This window comes from Anabrus simplex, chromosome 4 (genome assembly GCF_040414725.1).
Source record: "Anabrus simplex isolate iqAnaSimp1 chromosome 4, ASM4041472v1, whole genome shotgun sequence".
NCBI classification, from domain to species: domain Eukaryota; kingdom Metazoa; phylum Arthropoda; class Insecta; order Orthoptera; family Tettigoniidae; genus Anabrus; species Anabrus simplex.
The window spans coordinates 282,933,111-282,959,065 of NC_090268.1; the positions used below are offsets into that span (position 1 = coordinate 282,933,111).

Here is a 25,955-nt window from a genome sequence, read left to right on the forward strand (position 1 = left end):
ACCAATTCCACATTGGAAAGTTGGGATTGCCAATTTAACTTCCTAATTTGAAACCTCTGATAAGGAATTTGGTATAGCTTTAGTGTGTCAATTTATAAATTAATCATTCTATCATATGTTTTTACACAGACATGACCAAGATAATGACAGCAGTATTAGTTGCAGGCAAATTAACAGAAATTGTCAACTATGAGGGTGAGTCAGAAAGTAAGTTTTTCTGTTACATTCCTAGAATATTATTATTATTATTATTATTATTATTATTTGCTATTTGCTTTACATCGCACCGACACAGATAGGTCTTACGGCGACGATGGGATAGGAAAGGCCTAGGAGTGGGAAGGAAGCGGCCGTGGCCTTAATTAAGATACAGCCCCAGCATTTGCCTGGTGTGAAAATGTGAAACCATGGAAAACCATTTTCAGGGCTGCCGACAGTGGGGTTCGAACCCACTATCTCCCGAATACTGGATACTGGCCGCACTTAATCGACTGCAGCTATCGAGCTCGGTATTCTTAGAAAAGAAATGGAACTCACTCCAACTTATGTCTCAGTTTATAGTCACTCGGATGGATTGCTTCTTGGGCACAAGACAATAAACCAGAGCCAGGGCACCGCGACAATTTACGCACAGCGAGAGTTTGCAGAATGGCGAAATTATTGAATGAGTGTTCATGAGAGGCGGTAAATTCACGATCAGAAGAATTCCGACTGGAAAGAGAAACGGGTAACGTTTGTGCATACATTTTGGCCAACCCCGATAATTTAATGGAAATATGGGCGAATTTAGTTTTTATTGCCATCTCCATCAACGACGAGCTTCGCTGACTTGGAATTATTGAACACTCGGCGATGGTGGTGGTTTTTGTGATTGTATTTTACACGTTGATAAACTACGTGGTCATTATTCCGTATTGATTAGGAATGTAATGAAGAAGACTGTCGAAATGAGAAGAAAATATTAACTAGCGATCACTCGAAGAATGAGATAAAAAATGAATCACAAAAGAAAGGGTTGCGAACCTTATCACTGAGCTGGAAGAGAAAATGTGATGACGCACGAAGTCTTGGAGCTCCAAGGGCTGCTAACTTGGGAGCGTGGTTTGGCGACCGCGGGCCCCTTAGCTGAGTCCTGGCATTTCTTCCACTTGCTTGTGCCAGGCTCCTCACTTCGATCTATCCTATCCGACCTCCCTTGGTGAACTCTTGTTCTTTCCTTTTCCGACGGTATTAGAGCACTCGAGGCCTAGGGAGGCTTTCATTTTCACACCCTTTGTGGCCCGTCTCTCTTTAGCCGATGCATTCATTTTTCGAAGTGTCGGATCCCTTCCATTTCCCCTCCGATTATTGTTAATAGTGGATAGTTGTCCATTCTTAATTCCTCTTAAAACAATAATCGTCCCCACCGCTTATCATTAACTGACTGTTGTTAGCTGAGGTGTGCTTTGTTTCTTCTGTTGCTACTCATCTCCGCTAGATGACATTACTGCCACAATTATACAACTACCCCGCGGGGGATGTTGAGTAGGGCCCACGGTCAGTGATGTCCATAAAAAGGATGGTTGAGTTGGACCCGCGTTCAGCTCGGAGTGAGGATCGAATTGCCCCCAGTAGTCACAACTTTTGGAAATCAGTTACAATATACAGCTAAATCAACTCAAAACTAGATTAGGTTGGTTAGATTAGGTTTAGTGATGAAGTAATGATTTAATCATAAATGCTATTTTTAAACCTTATTTAATGTTCATTAAAAATATACATTGACTGACAGAGCAAATGCAACACCAAGAAGGAGTGGTCAGAACTTTATGCCAATTGCAGGGTAGACTGACGTCACTGAGGTATGCTCATGATGTGAAATGCGCCGCTGTGCTGCGCACGTAGCGAACGATAAATGGGACACGGCGTTGGCGAATGGCCCACTTCGTACCGTGATTTCTCAGCCGACAGTCATTGTAGAACGTGTTGTCGTGTGCCACGGGACACGTGTATAGCTAAGAATGCCAGGCCGCCGTCAACGGAGGCATTTCCAGCAGACAGACGACTTTACGAGGGGTATGGTGATCGGGCTGAGAAGGGCAGGTTGGTCGCTTCGTCAAATCGCAGCCGATACCCATAGGGATGTGTCCACGGTGCAGCGCCTGTGGCGAAGATGGTTGGCGCAGGGACATGTGGCACGTGCGAGGGGTCCAGGCGCAGCCCGAGTGACGTCAGCACGCGAGGATCGGCGCATCCGCCGCCAAGCGGTGGCAGCCCCAAACGCCACGTCAACCGCCATTCTTCAGCATGTGCAAGACACCCTGGCTGTTCCAATATCGACCAGAACAATTTCCCGTCGATTGGTTGAAGGAGGCCTGCACTCCCGGCGTCCGCTCACAAGACTACCATTGACTCCACAGCATAGACGTGCACGCCTGGCATGTTGCCGGGCTAGAGCGACTTGGATGAGGGAATGGCGGAACGTCGTGTTCTCCGATGAGTCACGCTTCTGTTCTGTCAGTGATAGTCACCGCAGACGAGTGTGGCGTCGGCGTGGAGAAAGGTCAAATCCGGCAGTAACTGTGGAGCGCCCTACCGCTAGACAACGCGGCATCATGGTTTGGGGCGCTATTGCGTATGATTCCACGTCACCTCTAGTGCGTATTCAAGGCACGTTAAATGTCCACCGCTACGTGCAGCATGTGCTGCGGCCGGTGGCACTCCCGTACCTTCAGGGGCTGCCCAATGCTCTGTTTCAGCAGGATAATGCCCGCCCACACACTGCTCGCATCTCCCAACAGGCTCTACGAGGTGTACAGGTGCTTCCGTGGCCAGCGTACTCTCCGGATCTCTCACCAATCGAACACGTGTGGGATCTCATTGGACGCCGTTTGCAAACTCTGCCCCAGCCTCGTACGGACGACCAACTGTGGCAAATGGTTGACAGAGAATGGAGAACCATCCCTCAGGACACCATCCGCACCCTTATTGACTCTGTACCTCGACGTGTTTCTGCGTGCGTCGCCGCTCGCGGTGGTCCTACATCCTACTGAGTCGATGCCGTGCGCATTGTGTAACCTGCATATCGGTTTGAAATAAACATCAATTATTCGTCCGTGCCGTCTCTGTTTTTTCCCCAACTTTCATCCCTTTCGAACCACTCCTCCTTGGTGTTGCATCTGCTCTGTCAGTCAGTGTATTTTAATTAAAAAGTTATTCGCCCGGGGATCTGCATGTTCCACCTATCTCCGAAGAGATAGAGATAGGTGGTTAATGTCGTACCGATACCGGTGCGCTAATCCGCGCTCCTGTGTCTGTCTGTAGTAATTGTGGACTGTTGTGTGTATAATCAATTTTACCCGGTTTAGGTAATTTTGTATGCAGTATTAGTGATTTGTAGAATTATGGATGTTGGCCACCCATCCAGTGGGTGACCACGCATAATGTTGCTTAACTGTGGTACTGATATGTGTGTTTGTGTTTTCCTGTGTGTGATTAATTGTGTGTGACCAGGAAAACTAGCTTCATTCAGTAAAAATGACTAACACAGCATTTTAAGTATACGATGGGGCTTGCCCTGTATAGCTGACCATGCAGGGCTTACCTAGCATAAGGTTGCTTTTGGAAATTTGCAACACTGCATCGTATATCTGCGGGTGTTAGAATTTTGAAAAATCAGCGTCTAGTGGATTGCAGCTTGTGGCACTCCACCTCGGCTATACCCGAGTTCCAGTGCTTTTAAAGATGTTAGATAGTAATTGGAAGTGAGATCTTTTGTTTACGTTTTCTTGGCGAGATTGTGGTTGGTAGGAAGGGTTAATGCGTTATAAGCTGTCTGTTAGGCCGGGTGGGTAATAATGGTGAAAGTTCAGGTGAGAGTAGTTTTAGGAGGCGTATGTGTAGGAAGGTGGAGGTGTCGTGGTTGGGCTGGTGGTTGGAGGGGGCTGTACGAGGGCCGGAGTTCGAGGGTGAAGGTATTTAGAGTTTTAAGAGTTGGGGAGGTTTTGTGTGTGTTTTACGTGCTTTGCGTGTCTGTAGTGTCTCTAATTGCCTTTTTGAGGAAGGGACAGCCAGGGAATGAGGCGACGTGGCTGCCTTGGCAGTTCGCACACCTCGCCTGGTCTCTTGGCACCTTACAATCAGTATGGCGGTGAAAACCGCCGCGTCTGTTGCAGCGGGTGGGCTCTGAGCCGTTATTATGGTAGTCATTAAGTAGTGATGTAATAATATTTCAATAAGTGCATTTAATTGATATAAAAATATAATTTTGATACTTATTACTTGTTAAGGACGTTCAAACAAAGACGAGTGGCCGAACATTAACAAATGGAGAAACCTACCCCACTGAACAGGGGCACAACTAGATTTCGACCCTTCGAGGATCTACGGTAATCCGCAGGGAATGTTTTGACCGTGGCACCAACTCCAACGTGTCTACCCCGTCAGGGACAGGTCCAACAGCTAGTGTACAATGGTGGTGGTAATTAGCTTTTAAGAGGAAGTTCAACTGGGCAGCCACCCTCTAGTAACACTAATCAGAGGGAAAATAGAAGGAGGCCGTACCTTCGAAGAATGAATACATCGGCAATAGAAAGGGAAGAGCACGAAGGGGTACTCCCTAGGCCTTGTAAACGTAATACCGTCGGGGTCGGAAGAGGACAAGGGATAACCAAGGGATGTCGGATAGGAAAGATGAAAATCAGGAGCCCTACACAAGTAACTAGAAGTAATGCCGGACTGAGGTAGAGAACCGTGGTCGCCAACCCGATCTCACAAGTTGAGCCCCTGGTCCCCCTTTTAGTCGCCTCTTACGACAGACAGAGGATACCGCGGATGTTATTCTACCACCCCCACCACTGACCTGTTGACCTATTGAAATCTTCGGTAAAAATGCCTCTATTAACATAGCATCCAACCTGGTCGTCTGCATTCTCCATTTCAGTTTCCCTTTTAATATAGCCTATACAAATGAATAGATCGATGTGAATGGGTTAATAAACAGAGGCCAGATCTTTTTTCTATTATTTTAGCTTATGTTGTTGCTTATTTCATTGTTTGTTTTTATGTCATATTTCTGTTTGCTTCGCTGCACAGACTCTTAATAATTTACTTTGCTTTGTTCAGTACCTTCCATTTCCGACTAGCTACGCTCAGCCGACAGTGCTGCAATAAAACTCTCCGATATGATCTCCAGTGAATGAAACATGTCCTCAGAGTTCATCAGAGCGCAGAATAAGCTTTTACCGTGTATTTGAAACACTACAGTTTCTTCTCTCACTACTGGCATATAGTCTGCATATAAATTGACGCCAGTATTTCCAGTGACCTGAAAAGGAAGGATTTATTATCACAAACTGTGCGAGTGCATGGATTAACTCTTGGCATCTCTTAGGGCTCAAAGCTTGTAATCAACTGGACTACACATGAGACTGATATTGTTCACATTCTTACTCGGTGACCCCTCCCCACCTCTACTAAGGTAAAGGTGTATTCTGCCCGAAAGCAGGTCCGAACCTACGCAGAGGTGTGCCTGAGCCGGAGTTTACGTACGGTAGTGTGGCCAGCTACTTTCCGCTCCTACATTCCCTTACCCCCTACCAACAGCGCGTGGCAACTCATCCAAATCTTGACCTCGCTCAATGTCCCTTAACTTCGAAGATCTCACGGGATCGGGTGTTTCAACACGGCTACGGCCGTTGGCCCCCACCTCTACTGACTAACTCTTAATATTAATAAAGATTACCTAGCCGTCAGAAAGTGGCCAAAATTGTCTAATCACCTCCCAAGTCCATAGTTTTATGTCAAGCCAACTACTGATGGCTGAATACTATCGTTTTTATTTTTTACTTTCTTGTAAAACTGCTGTTTTGGAAACTAAGTTACATTTATTTCCCGAAGCTTTCTCCATAAAGTAATTGTACTACTACATGTGCCTGGTTGTACTCCCTTTTAGATCAATAATCACTACTACCTTAGGTACGCAACCCGCTACGGCCTCCAGCTGAGTCTGTGATTAGTATCAACGGGGGAAGATTGTACGGGAATAGTACGATTAATTGAAGAATACTATGGGTCTGTGTTGCCTATGGATGGTGTCATAACATGTGATACACCGTGGGTCTGCATTGCCCATGATTAGTACCACTATGCGAGCAACACCATGAGTATACGTGGCTTGTGATTAGTTCCACTAAGTGAGGAACACCACGGGAATACGGGCACCCGTGATTATTCCCACTAAGTGAGGAACACCACGGGAATACGGGCACCCGTGATTATTCCCACTAAGTGAGGAACACCACGGGAATACGGGCACCCGTGATTATTCCCACTAAGTGAGGAACACCACGGGAATACCGGCGCCGGTGATTATTCCCACTAAGTGAGGAACACCACGGGAATACGGGCACCCGTGATTATTCCCACTAAGTGAGGAACACCACGGGAATACGGGCACCCGTGATTATTCCCACTAAGTGAGGAACACCACGGGAATACCGCCGCCGGTGATTATTTCCACTAAGTGAGGAATCCCCAATAAGTGAGGAACACTACGGGAATACCGGCGCCCGTGATTATTCACACTATGTGCGGAACACCATGGGTCTGTGTTGCCTGTGAGTGGTGCCATTGCGTGTGACATACCATGGGTCTACATTGCCTGTGATTAGCACCACCATGCGAGAAACACCATGAGTCTACGTTACCTGTGCTTAGTACCAGTATAGGAGGAACACCATGATTCTGCTGTACTAGTAATTAGTACCATTGTGAGGGCCGGTAACCTGGATTTTGGACCCTTTTAGATAATAAGTATCATCCCGGTAATTAAAGCATTGTGAATTGGGTCCACTGATTGGTTTCGTTTCACGATCATTTTTTCATCATCATTCGTTTTAGATTCTAGCCGGTGGATGTATTTTGAAGTTTTGATTTCCATTTCGTTGCACCTCGTGACATAAATTAAATTGGGCAGGGAGGTGGAAAGAATTCGTTGTTGCATATGAATAGGGATTGTCCCGGCATTTGCCTGCAAGTGAAATTGGTAAACAACTGATAACCATTCTCAGGACAGTCGACGTTGGGGTTCGAACCCACTCGCCTCCCGAATGCAGAGCTTAGCTCCATAGACGCAGCGCCTTTAGACGCTCGGCCACTCCACACGGTTCCAGGAAGATATTTCATATTTATATGAAAAATGAAATGGCGTATGGCTTTTACTGCCAGGAGTGTCCGAGGACAAGTTCGGCTCCCCAGATGCAGGTCTTTTAATTTGACTCCCGTAGGCGACCTGCATGTTGTGATGAGGATGAAACGATGATGAAGACGACACATACACCCAGCCCCCGTGTCAGCGAAATTAACCAATTATGGTTAAAATTCCCGACCCTGCCGGGAATCGAACCGGGGACCCCCGTGACCAAAGGCCAGCATGCTAACCATTTAGCCTTGGAGCCGGACATATTTGTATGAATTGATTTAGCTGAAGAAATGCCATGTCATTCATAAATAACCGAAAAATTTTGCTGTAATTTTATAGTATGTGACAATCTAAATTAAATTAAATTGTGTATGGCTCTACGTCAGTAAAACTGGTAGAATATGTGCATATGATACTATACATTTCGCTACCTGACTGACTTCCTGTGGTCTTCTAGAGTGTGCTTCTCTCACACCCACGTTAAATGAATGATGTTGTTGGTATTTTATTACATTTTGTGGAGTACAAAGTAGTATCATCACCACAATTATGCCAGCTTCATAGAACACCGATCCTTGTACCTTTTTGTTCGTAGGAGTGTGTTCTCACAGCGCCGCCTAGCGTACACCACTCAGTTAACTATTGTACTCGGTGTTGACATAACTAACATGTTATCGACACATTACATTGATTGGTGCAATTTAACATTGTCCATTGTTCAAGTATTATGGTATGTATTATTACTCGAGGTGTAACGATGCCCCTCCAATGTAAAGACGGGCGTGTCTTTTACTTCAAGAATTCCCATTCATTTGCTCTTCCTTCCGCCATCTTTAGAATAATCTCAGGTTTGTGTAGGCAAGACAAGAATGGGTCTGTTGCCAGAACATATTTGATTTACCTTTTTCTTACGTCTTATACTCTGTTTGTAATGCACTACTTGGTAAAGTCAAGTATTGTTTGTTCTGCAATATGATAAACAATTGCTAGAGTGCCTTCATTGTTACGCTATTTGAAGAACCTAACATCAGCTGTAGTTGGTTTGATGATCTTCCTATACAGAAAAGCCATCGCAGTACGGTCCACGAAAACAACTTTCCGTAACATCAGACTGGGATGCAGGTCTTGTTTCTGCCCACTCTCAATATATAAATCATCGTATGCAGTTAACACCGCCTATGAATACGCTTGTTAATGTAAATTACCAGATATGTTCTGTAACCTAAATTCCTTTTGGTTTAATTATCATACAATTTATGACTTATCATTACGACAGAACTTACAATACAAATGATTGAGATTATAGAGGAATTATTTCTCCTTTCGTTTTGGCTGACTGTGGACCATGTTAATTCGAATTCAGCTTCATCTGTTTCTGGGCTCAAATCCTCGTCCAGTACCTAACTTATTCTTTAAACCTCTTCGTGGCCTTGATCTTCGACTTGCAAGCATCCCTGTTGCTGATTTCCGTTCCTTGTATTCCCATTTCTTTCATGTCCTTCACCTCCTGATACCAGCGCATCTTAGTTTTCCTGATCTCAAAAGTCGTATTATCTGATTGGTTAGTCTTTCCGGGTTCATTCTGTAGATATGTCCAAGGAACATGGTTTTCCTCTTCCGGATGGTATATGAGATCTTTTCCATCTTTCTTTCTATATGATCTCCTCTTTTCTTTGGGTCCCAGTGTCTTTCTCAGGATCTTTCTCTCCACTAGTTCCAACTTCTTGACCAATCCTGTTTTTATCAGGTTCAAACATTCAGCTGCATATAAAGCCTCCGGGCGGATTACTGTCTGGTAGTGTCTGAGTTTTGCATTGGTCGAGATATTTTTCTTGTTGTAAATATTCATAGTTAATTCGTATGCCAACTTCATCTTGCTGATTCTCGATAATAGTGTCTCTCTTTCTGACAGGTTATTGTTTACCCACTCTCCCAGATATTTGAATTTGTCCACTTTCTGAATCCTTTCTCTCTCAACTCTCATATATCTGAACGCTGTTTTGATGTTGGTTATGCATTGTGTCTTCCCGAAGAAGATCCGTAGGCCTGCCTTACTTGCTTCTTCCTGGAGTTGGGCAATTTTGTTCCATGCCTCCTTCTATTGACTCTACTACTGTCCAGTATTGTGCATTCTACAAACGATTTCTCAAAATCTGAAGAGAACCGTTCATCGTTAATATACTAACGTCCAGAACTTTGTTTACTTTACAGTTTTAGTTCAGATTGAAGTAAATGGGGATCATGTTCTTCCCCCATTTGCATAAATTGATAGCTGCCATGATCGCCTGTGATAACTTCAGAAATGATACTGTTTCACGTAGAATAACTTTCCTGCACGACCTTATTCATGAACAGCTTCTTTTATTTAGTTGACTTCAAGGTCTGCTTGGTAACCTGCGATATGCTGATGCCCATACTGGTGTTAAGGTTTGTTATTAATTTGTAAGGAGGTGACTTCGACCTATAATTCTCCTAAAAATGTTCCTGGAGTTCAATGATAAAGCTATTTCCATGGTTAACAACGAAGGGAGTTAACCTTGCTGACTCCATAGTCTTTTAGAGTCAATGAATGACGTCGCAAAGGACACCGTTGTTTAACTCATTGTCAGCTTATGTGATTTGTCATTTCATTACACTGTCATTTTGAACATATTTGTAAGAAACAGCAAGGCTTTTTGTACAGCCTATATATAGAGCCCTGCGCGGATATGCAATATCCGCATCCTCTCCGCATCCTTACTTCCTTCATCCGCATCCGCGAATGATTATCGGCATCCGCGAATTGTTATCCGCGGATATTGTAAATATTTCACAACAGTGTATTACACCCAAGGTATTGAAACGGATATATCTGTTAACATAATGCAATATGCCTGACACCTGGCACCGGAACTCTACAGTCACAGGTTTATGAGGGATTTTCTCTTGCGACAACTACCGACGAATTGACCTTTGCTCCTTCATTCCATAAATTGCGAGCAGGAGCCAGTTAGGCTCAGATCAGATTTACGGCTTTATGGTCTCAAGGCTCTTAATATATCACCATTCCCCCAATCGCGTAATCACCAGGAAAAATAAGAGTATACCTGAATGAAAATCAATAAACGTCATTATTTAGAAATTATCAGCAAAATTATCCGCACTGCCATAGAGTTTGTATCCGCCAAGACACTAACTTTGCGGATATCCGCATCTGTGCAGGGCTCTACCTATATATACTATTATTGCTATAACTTTTTTCTTGTATATTATAAATTCGACCTACCGGTTGACTGTCAGTTTGCATTCGGGAGATACTGGGTTCGAACCCCACTGTCGGTCATCCTGAAGATGGTTTACCGTTGTTTCCCATTTTCACACCACGCAAATGTTGGGTCACGGCCGCTTTCTTTCCACTCCTAGCCCTTTCCTATCCCATCGTCGACTTAAGACCCACCTGTATCGGTGGGACGTAAAGCACATTGTGATATATATAAAAATTCGAGATGTCGTTTCGTGTGTTTTCTCATTTCCAACTCTCCCTTCTTATGTTTTATACGGGTTCGGTGGAGCATTCAAGCTATCTACTGGACTTGACCAGGAATGCCCTATTTCTGCTATACGGTGACAACCCCCCTCCCCCCCCCCCCCAGCAAAACACACGCGCGTGCTTTTTTCAGTTTATACCGAAAATGATATATTGTTATTTTTCAGACTTAGTGCGATAGAATTTTTTTATCTGGAATGTCTTAGCTTCGATTCCCTGTTGACCGAGCGAGTTGGCCGTGCGGTTAGAGGCGCGCGGCTGGGAGCTTGCAGCCGGGAGATAGTAGGCTCGAATCCCACTGTCGGGAACCCTGAAGATGGTTTTCCGTGGTTTACAATTTTCACACCAGTCAAATGCTGGGGCTGTACCTTAATTATGGCCACGGCCGCTTCCTTCCAACTCCTAGGCCTTTCCTATCCCATCGTCGCCATAAGACCTATCTGTGTCGGTGCGACGTAAAGCCACTAGCAAACAAACAAAAAAAAAGGTTCACCGTTGAAACACAGAGTTCTGACATTCAACCTAACACCCTTACCTTTGCCTTTGTCTTCTACTGTTCCAAGTGACTTCGTAACTTTAATATTTGCCAAACTGCCACCATAGGAGTGATACAGTTATTACTTCAGGTATTGGTGTTGTCATCCAAACTGCTGGTCAGCTTATTCCGAAAGAATACCAATGAAGTTAGCAATTCCCCCGATGGGCGAGGCAGTAGTAATTAGAGAGTAACCAGCAGGACTACTCGAGGTTCAGTAGATATCTATAATCTGTGTCAGATTGGAAGCCGTTCCCGATGCGGTCATTTTTATGAAGTAAAAAGTAGTTTGGCCTGGTGCAAGTGATATTTAACGCAGTGAAATTAGCGGGTGGGATAACGCAACAACATAGCAGCCACTAGGTTAGACAGTTCTGAGCAGCCACTCGAAACCAAAACGCTTCCATTTGACACAGACTATAAGTTCAGTGTGTTTCGTTTCTTTATGATTAGGTTGTCATATACCATACCATCTTCGCATGAACGTTAAGCGGGGAGTATCATGGTGTCTGCTTCGCTTACAAGATAATAGTAGAGTGATGCTGACATTATTATTATTATTATTATTATTATTATTATTATTATTATTATTATTATTATTATTATATTTGCGATTAAGGCCATTATGACTACGCAGAGTACTTAGAGGCTTGTGTTCGTCTTCATTTGTGCCCATAATTCTTTGATTCTTTTACTGAGAGCGTCCTTTCTGTCTTCACACCAAATTTTTCGGTCTTCTGGTCTTGTAATTCCTGCCTTTTTTCAGATCAGTTTTGATTTCGCCAGTCCATCTCATTGTGTCGGTTTTCTAGCTTTACTTCTGTTTTCATAGAGTTCGACTATTATTTTGTATAACTCTCTGGGTGCATTCTTTTAATGTGTCTATAGAATCTTAACTGCGTTTTTTAATGCCACTGTGAATATTTCTGTATTATTTGATTTCCTGTCTGCCACTGGGTCAGGATTGTCCGTCGGCGAGTTTTGGGCCTAAAATTTTTTCGTATGATTTTGCATTCCTTTTTCCCTGATGTTTTCAATGTCTGCTTTCCTGTTCAAAAGTAACGTTTCTGGTCGTTAAAGACATTCTGGTTTAATGACTGTCTTGTGATGTCTTAGTTTTGTGTGCTTGGAGGTACATTTTTTGTTGCAGATATTTGGGGTTTGGCATGTATAAATTAATTGGCTTTTGTTTCGAGTCCATATTAATATTATTGTTGTTGTACCAGAGATACACCTACTTCGTACATTCAGACTGAGCGCCTTTTAGAAGATCATCTGTTAGACGAGCAGTGAACTGTCTAGCTTAAGAAGTTTCGAACTTTATCTTCAGGTGTCTCTACTATCGGCTTAAGTGCCTCCTCTGGTGGGAGGATGGACAATTAATTTTAAAGAGAATCTCGGTATTTATAAGTTTTCTGAACCGAATTTTTTGTAGATTGTTTTTGGTGTTCTAAGGTTACTAGCACTTCTATCTCCTCCCTCCTTGTTAAAATATTAGCCAATCACAAATTTTGGATATTTACTAAATTAGCCAATAGGAAATTTGGGTGTGTACAGGGCTTCGGCCCAGAAAGTTCTGGAACCTTCCTCTCCGCTATAACAGCTGGGACCTTTTGGGCCATTGTTCTCTTTCCCATCGCTCCAGTCAAGAGATTTAGAGTATGCTCGTAGCAGGGGCAGGGGGCAAGTCTCGCTTGTCATCGGAAGGCCCACCAGCTCAAGGTAATGGCAGACATATTTTAATAATGCAATAGTTTAAAACAATGACTTTAGGGGACGGTTTCAAAATTATTTCGTAATGTAAATCTAGCTACTTTTCAATGTAAATTCTCAAATAAATCTAAGGACTTTATTCTAAATTAGGGAATAAATGGTGTTAACCTTCTTATAATTTCCATTCAACTTGGTATTGGGGCGACTATGATTTTTGTAAATTTAAAAATATGTCTCTTCTTTTTGATATTTAATTCTTTCTCTCCATCTAGTCAGCTCTGTAGTATAGACTTAACCTCTGTAATTTCGGGCCATAAGCCCTTATAGTGTTTATAACGACTGTCAAGTGTATTTCAAAGGAGTGCAAGTGTTAGCCTCATAACATTTTGGTTTACAGCCGATATAATAAATATTTTCTTTTTTATTCACTAGGACCATGTAGAATGGGCACTTATTGCCTCTGTTAAAGTTTTAACTATTTCCATTTAAGTGTAACTTATAGTATCGAGCGGGTAATGTTGTGTAATGGTATAGTGTAAAATTGAGATTGTACCTTGGAGAGACTTGGTTGTAGTTTGGAGAATAGTCTCCTAGAGAGTTAATTGTGTGGAGCAAAGACGCTCTTTTGAAATTTGTAACTTGGGAAGTTCAAGCTCATTCTGTAAAATCATTGTGTACTTGATTGTTCTTGGCTTTTTCTAATATTGTTACCAGAGCTCGCGAGCTAACCTTTATCTTTCCAATTGTTATTTGATGCTGTCCATCTAAGTTTCAATTCAGAGAAAAAAGGAAAGAAATAACATTTCAAATTTTAGAATTTTAAATTATACTTTGATCTTCTCTCTGTACACCCATTCATGCCTCTGTGCTCCACGGAAACTCCGTATCAATTATTGTGCACCTTTTCCTCACATTCTAGTGGGAGCGCGGGTGTGATGCATGTCGCACATATAGACATGACCCAGTTTTACGTTTAGATGTTCTTCCCGATCCCAACCCTGTGCGTAGGAGTGTAATAACTTGTAGCGTGTTTTTGTGGTGATGTGATGTTTTGTACGTGTATGAAGAGCTGTGGATTAAGACGAACAGAAAAGCCCAGTCTTTTAGGTAGTGGAATTAACTAGGTGCAGCTGAAATCCCCGACCAGACTGGGAATCGAATCCGAGACCCTCTATCCATGTTAACCAGTTAGTAATAAATAGGTTAAATAATAATAAAATAAATAAAATAGTAATAAATAATACTATCTAGGTTGATATTTCCCGGCTCACAAAATATTATAATAGCCATGCTGTGTTCTAACACTTCGTCGTCTTAACTCAGAAAGATATTTCGTTGTTTGAAGCTTCAAACTGCGGTATAAAGAGCTGTTCGTGACCTCTTATCAGGCTGTATTCAAGGAAGATTGTTACAGGGAAGCTCGTTAAGATCGATGTCCGGAGCACTGTGTCCCTTCCTTGTTAGTCAAGAGCTTGTGACATGCAGGATCTTTCTTGGAGAAAGGAACTCTTTGTTGTTTGTCGAGCTTCAAATAGTGTAGCAAAGAATGTTCCGTTGGTAACAAACCTCTGTAGAGTTCAAAGGAAGGGCTTTTAATCTTACAAATAGTCTCTTTAGAATTAATTTCGGCAACTGAACATTTATGGATGCTGTAGTGCATTATGTTCAGCTCATTTGTGCAAACCTTGCTGTGTGAAAGCTTGTTACCACTTCATATGAGCTATCATTATTGAAACAATGGTATGAATGTTTTATTTTTCTAGTGGTTTAAAGTCACATCGAAGGCTTGTCGTGACAAAGGGATGGTAATAAGGTCATTTAGGGATATCTCGACACGCTAAGCAAAAACCTGTAATTTTGATCATGCTTTATTTGCAAAATAGTTCAATTTTTACCTGGTGAATTTGTACACAGTTAGTGTATGTTTTCTATTATTTATGGCAAAAAATAACACTTCATATCATTGTCAATTAGAAAATAAATAAACGATGCAAAAATGTCCACTTCTCCCGCACTTAGGGAGAACCTGACACTAGGTAGGACCTCGGAAGAGTTACACAACTATTGTACACAGTGGGCACATATAAACAGTTCGTCCTTTCCATTTTCCACACACATCTCGTGGAACCATTTCCTGCATTCCCCACTACACTGGACCCATGCCTCATTTCGGTTGTCGTCATAGAAATAGCCATCACATACTGCGCAGTAATTCTCCGAGCAGTTACGACTGCTTGAGGAACTAATCCTGAGAAGTCACCATGGCGGATTCTTGCACTCTTCTTTCACTTCCTTTTCCAGATAGGAGTCTTAATATCGGAACAGGAGATAACTCCTGCACTGAGCAACTCGGAGGTGTAAATGCAGGTGAGGCTTCATGTTCCTGTGATAATGTAGGACTACTGGCCTTAGCTTCTACAGCAATATCTTCTCCAACATGTACGTGATTTGAACCATTTTCGTCTTGCACAAGGTCGTATTCAAAAATGTCTTCTTGGAGGATATCGGGATTGTACGGATAAATGCCACATTTCCTAAATCCGCCGGTAAAATTTCCTGCTGTTGCCGATTTGTCCCAAGCCATCTTGAGAAGGTCTCCAAAATTATCTTTAGTGATCCCTTTTCCCGGGAGTGTCGGGATCTCCCACGCTTGTCATGTCGACATCTCCCCGAGTTACATTGGCAGGCAAGAGGTGGCAGCACTTACTACGCTGAATGATTGGCGATTTGAAAATGACATGGCCGCTTCTCCAAAACGTGCTTTGTGCGCCTAACCTCAAACATTGTCTTAAAAATATCGCATATCTACGTATTTCATTATACAACCTACTCATTATCTTATAGTACGTTACTTTTCCATCACATATCACTTACATACTCACCTTCAACTATTCAGATGTCTTGTATTTATAGTGATAATCGTCTGCTACCAGGATCACAATGAGCACAACACCCTACGGCTCCAATACATGTAGTTACTAGTTCGACCTGTAGAGTACTGTGGTCACCAGTGGCGCTAAGCTTAAAAGTGTCGAGTTCTCCCTCATGTCGGGATCTCCCTAAGTTACCTTAATAATAATAATAATAATAATAATAATAATAATAATAATAATAATAATAATAATAATGGCGTGTGGCCTCCGGAGAGGCCTTGTGCAGGTGTTTTGATTTGACGCCACACAGGCGACTTGCCCCCCCCCCCCCGCCAATCTCGCGTTATTAGATTAACTAGCATGTACAGGAACTTCTGCGGTACAAAATTTTGGCACCTCGGCGTCTCCGGAAAGTGGTAAAGCAGTTAGTGGGATGTAAAGGCCAAGAGTATAATTGTTTTCATTGACATATTAACTGATATGTTTATTTTAATCTTCTCCTTCTTGTGCCATCTCCTCTTGGAAGGTCGGCTACCACTATCATAAACATTCTTGGTCTAGATGATGCAGTGCGAAACTTCTCAATAGCTGAACAGTTGAACCAAGAAATGCGTCTTCTTCGTGGTCTTTTCTTCTTCTTCTTCTTCTTCTTTTTTTGCTTTACGTCGCGCCGACACAGATGGGTCTTACAGCGACAATGGGACAGGAATTGCCTAGGAGTGGGGAGGACGCGGTCGTGGCCTTAATTACGGTACAGCCCCAGCGTTTGCCTGGTGTGAAAATGGGAAACCACGAAAAAACATCTTCAGGACTGCCGACAGTGGGGTTCGAACCCTCTATATCCCGGATGAAAGCTCACAACTGCGCGACCCTAACCGCACGGCCAACTCGCCCTGTCTTATTTTGCCTTGCATCTTCTCTTGAATGATCAGCTGCAGTAGGTGGTATTTCTCTCCTCGCATCATATGACTGAGATACTGGAGTTTTCTGATTTAGACAGTATTTAATATTTCCTTTCTCTTTCATCTCGCTACCTCATCGTTTGTGACATTATCTGTCCAACTCAACCACAGCTAGGTCGAACACGTGAACTTGGAATCGTGAGTAGGATACGCAACTAATTTACAGATACAGTAGAGTCTCGCTCAACCGACCTTCGCTTATCCGACATTCCGTGTTATCCGACACTGGTAGACTTAATTTTCAACTTTTGGTGGAGACTAAAGGACCTGCCAATATCTGGCCCCCTTCTGCAAGAAAAGGCGGTGTATTTCCAGAAGGAGGTTTAATGAAGGGAACCCTAAATTTGCTGCCAGTGCTGGGTGGCTTCATCGGTGGAAAAAACGGCACGGAATTAGGCAGCTTAATATCTGTGGAGAAAAACTGTCAGCTAAATCCGATGAGGTTGTGAAATTTAAAAAGGAATGTCAAGTAATAATACTTGCTGAAGGATTAACCGGTTAACAGATTTTTAATTGTGATGAGACTAGGCGAAATTTCAAGATGCTGCCATCAAAAACTCTCGCAGCCCAAGCCGAGACGTCTGCACCTGGCTACAAGCGTAGTAAGGAAAGATTTACTGTTCTTGCCTGTAGTAATGTTACTGGGTACTTAAAAGGAAAATTGCTTATGATTGGTAAAGCAAAGAAGCCTAGGGCATTTATAAAAAAAAATCTGTTAATGCTCTTCTAGTCCATTACACGAATCTCAAGGTTGCCTGGATGTCTGCTGACATCTGTGAAGACTGTTTTGTTACACAGTTTGTTCCGGTTGTAGAAACATTTCTAGCTTCAAACACTCTCCCTAGAAAACCTCTTCTTCAACTAGACAACGCTCCATCACACCCAAATGAACAGCAACTTAGAAGTGGTGACATCAAATTCACGTTCCTCCCTCCTAACGTGACGTCATTATGTCAGCCAGTGGACCGAGGTGTACTGGAAACACTGAAGAGGAAATATCGGCGGAAACTCCTTTCATCCTTGATTGTTGGCAAGTTTCTTTTCGTAAGATACTTGGAATGTTTTCGTTCAATACGGCATGTACTGTGCAATTGAACTGATAATTCAATAGAGTGTTGTAAAACATGTTATTGTTTTAGTAATACAGTACGGCCTTCCTGTTTGTTTTAGTTAATTTTCAAAGTAATTCTGTATTATCCGACATTTTCGCTGATCCGACATACTCCAGGTCCCGTTTGGATCGGATAATCGAGACTCTACTGTACTCCCATAAATATTCAGTCACTCTGATTTTTGACACACTTGTATTTGGTAGCTATTGTCTGTGTCTGTTAGGTCATCAGCCCAGAGGCTGGTTGGATCCTCAAATAGCACCACCAAAGGTTATGCGGTTATAAGGAAACCACAAAAACCAATGGCAGCACCAAAATGAGGCGTACTAGGCAAGACGAGGAGTGAGGTAGTTTGCCATTGTGCTCCTCACTGGGTAAGAAAGTACTATTGCAGCACAACTGACCCTATGAGCAGCATCTTTCATAACACTCAGATGCACTAGTCATGCTCTGAATTTCATTACTCACCACCACCCATACCCCAGCAGCTTCCATATTGTCACAGCCATGGATGAGACTGGGACTTCGGTGAAAGCTACACTTTACTCTGGCCTGTGCCAAGAGAACGTATAATACAACGAAACATGCAGGGAAATGTAATACCACGTTCTATAATCATTGTGATGTAAATCAAACTCTTCTGACAGTCATTAGTTCGCCATCTGGCGTGCATTAAATAAGAGCAATAATTCCAGTGCCGCCTCAAAAATATTCGGCCACTATACAAAATGCAAAACAAACTCACATGTGCGCAATGTCCTTTTCTTTACAGCATACTGTACATCAATTCTCCGTGATTCCTCTTCTCCATAAGCAACCACATGTAGTTCCATTACTTGGACACATTTGGTTTCACATTCTGCCCATGGTTACGTTATTGTCATCACTTTTCTGCGTATTTTATCAGTGGCCGAATATTTATGGGAGTGACTGTATTTATTTAGCGTATGACTTGCATAAAGCACAAAACAATAGGGAATAAACAAAGAAAAGAAAAATAGGTTCATGATGAACAGCCCTTATAAATTACAGTCCAGGTTTTTGAGCCATTCAACTACAAATAAAATCTTGTCTCTCGCCTGCGTAACACCTAATAGCACACTCAAAGGCGATATGGCAGTTTGACGGCCAATCCCACAGTCACAGGTACTTGATGGTTTCCAACCTTATTTTTATGCAGCACAGCGTCCATTATTAGTGCGTATCCGGTTTAATCGGAGCCGTAAGGCTGATGACACACGGAGCGGTTTTTGCCGAGTCGGCGCATGTTTCTATTGTATCAGATGGGATGAAACAGACACAGCGGTGCTCGCCGACAGGCGTCAGATTTGCCGACTTGGCCTGTCATTTAGTTGGCAGTGCAGCGAGCGTTTTGAAGACTTTGTGTGCGCTCTAGCGCCACTGATTTAATACATTCAGCTGAATCACGGCCGACTTGATGCGTCGCTCTAGCGAGGGATCCAGTCGGCCGTGGCTGAATTTTCGCGGCGATTGTATCATTGGTAGGTATTCCTGTAGTATAGTAGTGCCCACGAGAGTTGAAGTCTGACAGGTGAGCGGCGAAAGCTGTAACTACGAAGTACGCTGCGTTGTCATAGTTACCTCAATTCGCGGTCTACCACCTTTCAGACAGGCTGAGTGTTTAATAAAATATGTAGGCCTAGGCCTAATGCAATTCATTTACACTTGACCGGTTCCTAAGCTCGTGTTAATAATTCCAGCATTTAAGACAGAACGCGACATTATCGATATATATAAAAGATTTCATAATCACTAAAAAAAACATCAGTTTCTGACAATAACCTCAACAAATACACATGTTGATTACAGTATAGAACAACACTACCCACATTGATAGTTTTTATTATTTAACGCCGATTGTTAACGGTACTTGTACAATTCGGGAATAAACTACGGTATAATAAACACAATAGGAAGACGATACTTCATCGAGAAAAGAAATCAGTCAGAATATGAATGACAATGATGGAATTAAGGAGACATTCGGACTTTCCCCCGTAATTGCTCAGAAAATAGCAATAAAATGTACAGACATGCAATGTACACAAAGCACTGAACCGAGATATTTGTGAAAATAAAAAGTACTCACTGCTCTGCCGACAGCAATCAGTCATCTAGAAGGGGCTCTATCCCATCCATATCATCTCCTGTACTATCCTGCTCGTTGTCACTGTCACTGTCACTGACACAATCATTTCTCTTCCCTGGCTTCGAACAGTCACACCTCGGCCAGTTGTATTTTTTTGGCGTTTCTTTTGACTTGGAAGTCATTGTTAAACACTCAAAAGAACCGATCAAATAAAACTACACGGATTCTTAACGAATAATGGAGTACTTCACACTAACACTATAGTCACACTACAAGATCGCTAACATCTACAGACGAACAAAACTAGGAAAACTGAACAACTAGCCACCGATAAACTTAAAGAAATAAACTAACACCTAACATAATATTCTGAAAACACACACATTAAGCAGCAACGACTAGCACAGCTAACACAGTACCATTCGGAATACTATCACAAAAGCGACTGAGAGCAAGCCAACCCACGTGGTGATAGCGTCCTAAAATGTTGCAACTCTGTTATCGTTGCCATAGCAACAGGCCATTTTCGAACAGCGTTAGTCAACTTTTTCTCGCCGGTGGCGCTAAACGTCAGACTTCAACTCTCGTGGGCCCTACAGTAGATAGCATGAAGTATCTTTGAAATTCAACAATATACACGTAAAAGGACATACAGAGTAAGCAGACTTTTGGAATAAGAATAAGAAAAATTATTTATTTTTGTATAATGTTAGCTAGCTTCCTCACCTAACGTCGCGCTCACTAATGTGTTTTGTCCACTGCCTGCTCGAACTGCATTTAAAATGACTGCTTATAAGCAGTCATCGGGTGCGTATCGAGCAGGCAGTGGTTTCGTCACAGTCGGCAAAAACCGCTCTGTGTATCATCGGCCTAACTGTCGGGGTAGCGAAATCCTGAGGGCCTTTTTTTATTATGCTCTTTCACTCGTTGCCATGGTGGAGGTGCCTTTGTAGCCCATTATTAATTCCATTTCTGCTCAAATTTCTTAAACTGCAAATTCCAGGAATTGTCAGCAGTGGTTAAGGAACACTCAGCCAATATAATATTAGCGGTTTAACGTTGCCTCAAAGACAGTTGTTCGGTGACAAAGGAATGGGAATGGATTAGGATCCAGAAAGTACCGCTCGTGACTGTAATTTACAGTACCGATATTTTCTGGAGGAGAAATGGGAAACCACCATAAACCACGAAAACTGCACGAACGGGAGAACTTTTCATGAGTCTCCCTAAGTTGGTGCTGAATATCCGTCTAAATAATAGCAACCATTTTTTCATAACTTAGAAATAAACCTGATGCTGAACTCAAATTGCGATGGACTTTGTTACCAGCAACAAACCCTTCAAGGAGATCACACCTATTGAGAAGTGGATAGTATTTAGGGCACCCCATTTGCGTCAAGCATTTCACCCACTTCGGCTACCCATCCTCCTACCACCTTTCAATCCCAATTATTCCTTGTATAACTTCTTATCCTTTTGATAATCTCGATCCTAATAATTTTGCATTATCCCATATGACGGTCATTGTCTTTCTCTATCCAATTCTTCGAGGGTTAGGAACCGTTCTTTCTCCAGGTAATGTTAAGAGGGCTGGCAATCTCATTCCTTCGCGCCCCCTTAGAACAGCAATCACATTATTTTCGCAGTTTACAGCGCGACTTTAGCTACGTACTTGCTTGACATTTTGCATGCTTCTCGGGCGTCATTTAGCATAAAACAGTACGTGACGAACAAACGAACATCTAAAATATGCATACACTGTCCTCGCAAAATAAATACAGAGTGGCAAACTGGAGGTATAAGAAGGTCGTTAAAAATTAGAAGTTTGTATAATGTATATCGCAGTGGACGTGCCCTCATTCTGCAGTAAGGGGATCATACGATAGAACTGGGCTTATTGGCATAAAATGAACCGTACAATTTTCTGCATCACATCCCTCAATAGTTTATATAAAGCTAAGCGAGTCGACTGCGTGGTTACAGCCGTGTAGCTGTTAGCTTGTATTCTGGAAATGTGGGTTCGAACTATACCATCGGCAACCTTGAAGATGATTTTCCCTAGTTTCTCCTTTTCATACCAGGCATAAGATGGTGCTGTTCCCTAACTAAGACCACGGTCGCTTCCTTCCCTAGCCTTTTTTATTCCCCATCATAGCAAAAAATTATTACGAGAGTTGGTACGACGTTGAAACTGTAGAAATAAGATTCAGTAAAAGATACACCCCTTGAGTTGGCCATGCGGTTAGGGTCCCGCAGCTATGAGCTTTAATTCGGGAGATAGTGGGTTCCAACCCCACTGTCGACAGCCCTGAATATAGTTTTCCGTTTCAAATGCTGGGGGCTGTACCTTAGTTAAGACCATCCCAGTCCTTGCCTTTTCCTATCCCATCGTCGCCATAAGACCTATCTGTGTCGGTGCGACGTAAAGCAAATAGTAACCAGTCGTTTGACAGAAAAACCGGGAGGTTCCAGAGTCTCAGCCTAGGCTTCGCTCTGGCTGCATTTTTTAGAACATGGTACCAGTTACGTGACGGTGTAGCTGGGAGGTCTGAGATCAAAGTCACAGCCTTGGTACCAGTTACGTGACGGTGTAGCTGGGAGGTCTGAGATCAAAGTCACAGCCTTGGTACCAGTTACGTGACGGTGTAGCTGGGAGGTCTGAGATCAAAGTCACAGCCTTGGTACCAGTTACGTGACGGTGTAGCTGGGAGGTCTGAGATCAAAGTCACAGCCTTGGTACCAGTTACGTGACGGTGTAGCTGGGAGGTCTGAGATCAAAGTCACAGCCTGGGTACCAGTTACGTGACGGTGTAGCTGGGAGGTCTGAGATCAAAGTCACAGCCTAGGTACCGCTCCCAGTGTTCACAAAAAGTACGAGATTCCCAAAATAATATCTTTATAATAATCCCATTGCACATGCGTTTAATTTTGGCGAATGTTCTGCCAAGACGACTGCTTCCCAGTTTGATGGCATGCCGATATTGGAGTGTAACGTTTTAGTGTCCGATTCGTTGGCTGAATGGTCAGCGTACTGGCCTTCGGTTCAGAGGGTCCCGGGTTCGATTCCCGGCCGGGTCGGGGATTTTAACCTTCATTGGTTAATTCCAATGGCTCGGGGACTGGGTGTTTGTGTTGTCCCCAGCATCCCTGCAACTCACACACCACACATAACACTATCCTCCACCACAATAACACGCAGTTACCTACAAATGGCAGATGCCGCCCACCCTCATCGGAGGGTCTGCCTTACAAGGGCTGCACCCGGCTAGTAATAGCCACACGAAATTAAAAAGAAACGTTTTAGTGTTACCACATCCACAGCCGTATTGCTTGGCTTTCGTGACTATGTTCACTGCCTCTAAGTTACTCTCAGTTGACCTCGAAAAAAGTGAGTGAACCCCGTCCTAGCCCTCAGTTCAAGATAATCCTTGGACGAGCTCGAGATTGAACTTGGAATCTCTGAGTAAGAGGTAGGTACGCTGTTCGTACACAACGGGCTGTCTCATTATGGTCTTATATCTTCATGTTCCAGGAGGAAAGTGAATATTCAGGGATATGACAGGAACGATCATTTGAAGCAAAAACTTTCACATGGAATATTCCGAATTGTTTTCGAGATAGGACATATTTAATGTACATTTGTTTTGGGGCTAGTGGTACGAATGTGTCTTACCCAACCAACCTCTTTGACGTTTTATTCTAGCCCAACCTACCTCATTGCTTTCAACCTCTCCTTGTTCGGGATGTCTTTCTGCCATTAAACTAGCCCGTTGTCCATGGTGTGAAGTAGTGCGAGGGATTGAGAGTGTATCATAGAGAAGGATCGGTTAACTGTGTTTGTACACACGCTGCCTCAAATGCTCTACATGTGTGGTGCATGTTTACGGCTCCTGCGTAGTTAGTGCTCCTGCTGCTGTCGAGGAACACTGTCGGCGCTTTCCCACACGTCAGATTCCTGATCGTAGAGTGTTTACCAGGGTTTTTAGCACATTGCATGAAACAGATATTCCTCCAAGTTCCCATTGTTCTTCTGAACGTGTAGTTTAATAACCTGTGTAGGAACAGCAACACATTGTTGAAAGGGTGCAGTGTAGTCCTACTACCAACACACGGCGACTTTCTTCCACGTATCAATGTCCTACGAACATTACATGCGGAAAACTTGTATCTATCTCAAAACGTCAGTGGGTAAGACACATGCGTGCGCGCCACTGCCCCCAAAACAAATGTACATTAAATGTGTTGTATATCGGAAATCATTCGGAATAGGAAAAATGAAGTTTCTTGCTTCAAATGATCGTTCCTATCATATCCCTCAATATTGACAGTTTCTCCTGCGATATCCTGTATAGAAGAGAAACATCATGAACAAAATGAATCTGCATACCAATTTCATCATGAGGAAAGACAATATTGTGGAACTGAAAATAGATTCAGTACATTAAATCCGAGGCGAAACCAGAAGTATGATGTGTCAATACTGAAAATGAAAATCCACAGCCTGTTTGTAGTCTTTCGACCGGGTCAGGAATGGAATGAATGAAGCCCCCATCTAGCGGCGAGGATGGGAATTGTGTCCGCTGCCGAAGCCTGTCGCACTCCTCTGGGGCAATGATTAATGAAATGAAATGATATAGGAGAGTGTTGCTGGGATGAAAGATGACAGGGAAAACCGGAGTACCCGGAGAAAAACTTGTCCCGCCTCCGCGTTGTCCAGCACAAATCTCACATGGATTGACCGGGATTTGAACCACGGAACCCAGCGGTGAGAGGCCGGCGCGCTGCCGCCTGAGCCACGGAGGCACGATATGTCAATACTACTTTTGAAATTTGAATTGATAATTTTATTTGCATTTGCATATTTACGTGCATTTGATACCAGTTCTCCTTTATGTGCAAGATTATTGCCGTTATTTATCACAACACTATCTTTGCTAAATTTGTATTTATTTGAGCATAATATTGTCATAATCTTTATGTCTATGTGTTTATGTTTCAGAATCGCATGAACGAGCTCTACCAGCCCATCGACACAATTCACCAGTACTTGGAGCAGTTCGGGGCATACCGCAAGGCTACCGGTGTGCGTTAGGAGAGTGAAGTAGTTGAATATGTAACTCTGTAAGCTGGACTCACTAATAAAGACCTGCATTCCTTTGAAAACTCTAGTCTATTTCCCTCAGCCCATGTCGTATCTCCTAGCTCATCGGGTTTGGATCCAACCATACCTCAGGAAGACAACTTTATTTAGATCGTTAGACGATTTTAATAATAATAATAATAATAATAATAATAATAATAATAATAATAATAATAATAAATGAAAATCCACAGCCTGTTTCCCGTGGGTCAGGAATGGAATGAATGAAGCCCCCATCTAGCGGCGAGGATGGGAATTGTGCCGATTGCCGAAGTCTGTCTCAATCCTCAGGGGCAATGATTTATGACTGACAGATGAAATGAAATGATAGTGGAGAGTGTTGCTGAAATGAAATATGACAGGAAAAACCCGAGTACCCGCAGAAAAACCTGTCCCGCCTCCGCTTTGTCCAGCACAAATCAACATGGAGTGACCGGGATTTAAACCATGGAACCCAGCGATGAGAGGCTGGTGCGCTGCCGCCTGAGCCACGGAGTTGTTAATAATAATAATAATAATAATAATAATAATAATAATAATAATAATAATAATGGTTGAATTATGAAATCAAATTATTACAATTATGAAATAGTAATAGTAGTAGGATCACGGAATTTGGAGGATGCCATAAGCATTACGATCGCCAAAAGAGACCGATTATTTTATCTCAAAAAGGCCTGATGCTAAGGTAATAATTTCGTGTGGCTATTTCTAGCCGAGTGCAGCCCTTGTAAGGCAGACCCTCCGATGAGGGTGGGCGGCATCTGCCATGTGTAGGGAACTGCGTGTTATTGTGGTGGAGGA

General features: G+C 42.9%; 1 protein-coding gene across 2 annotated transcripts in view; it reads left to right on the top strand.

The window, feature by feature from the left end:
• MED20 (Mediator complex subunit 20) overlaps positions 1-25,167 on the top strand; it is a 920,200-nt gene extending 895,033 nt beyond the window's left edge. For both annotated transcript variants that reach the window (XM_067146463.2, XM_067146462.2), the window contains one exon: positions 25,011-25,167. In XM_067146463.2, the coding sequence (XP_067002564.1) occupies positions 25,011-25,103 (93 nt within the window). In that variant the 3' untranslated portion in view covers positions 25,104-25,167. The remainder of the gene's footprint in view (positions 1-25,010) is intronic.
• The last annotated feature ends 788 nt before the right edge of the window (positions 25,168-25,955 follow it).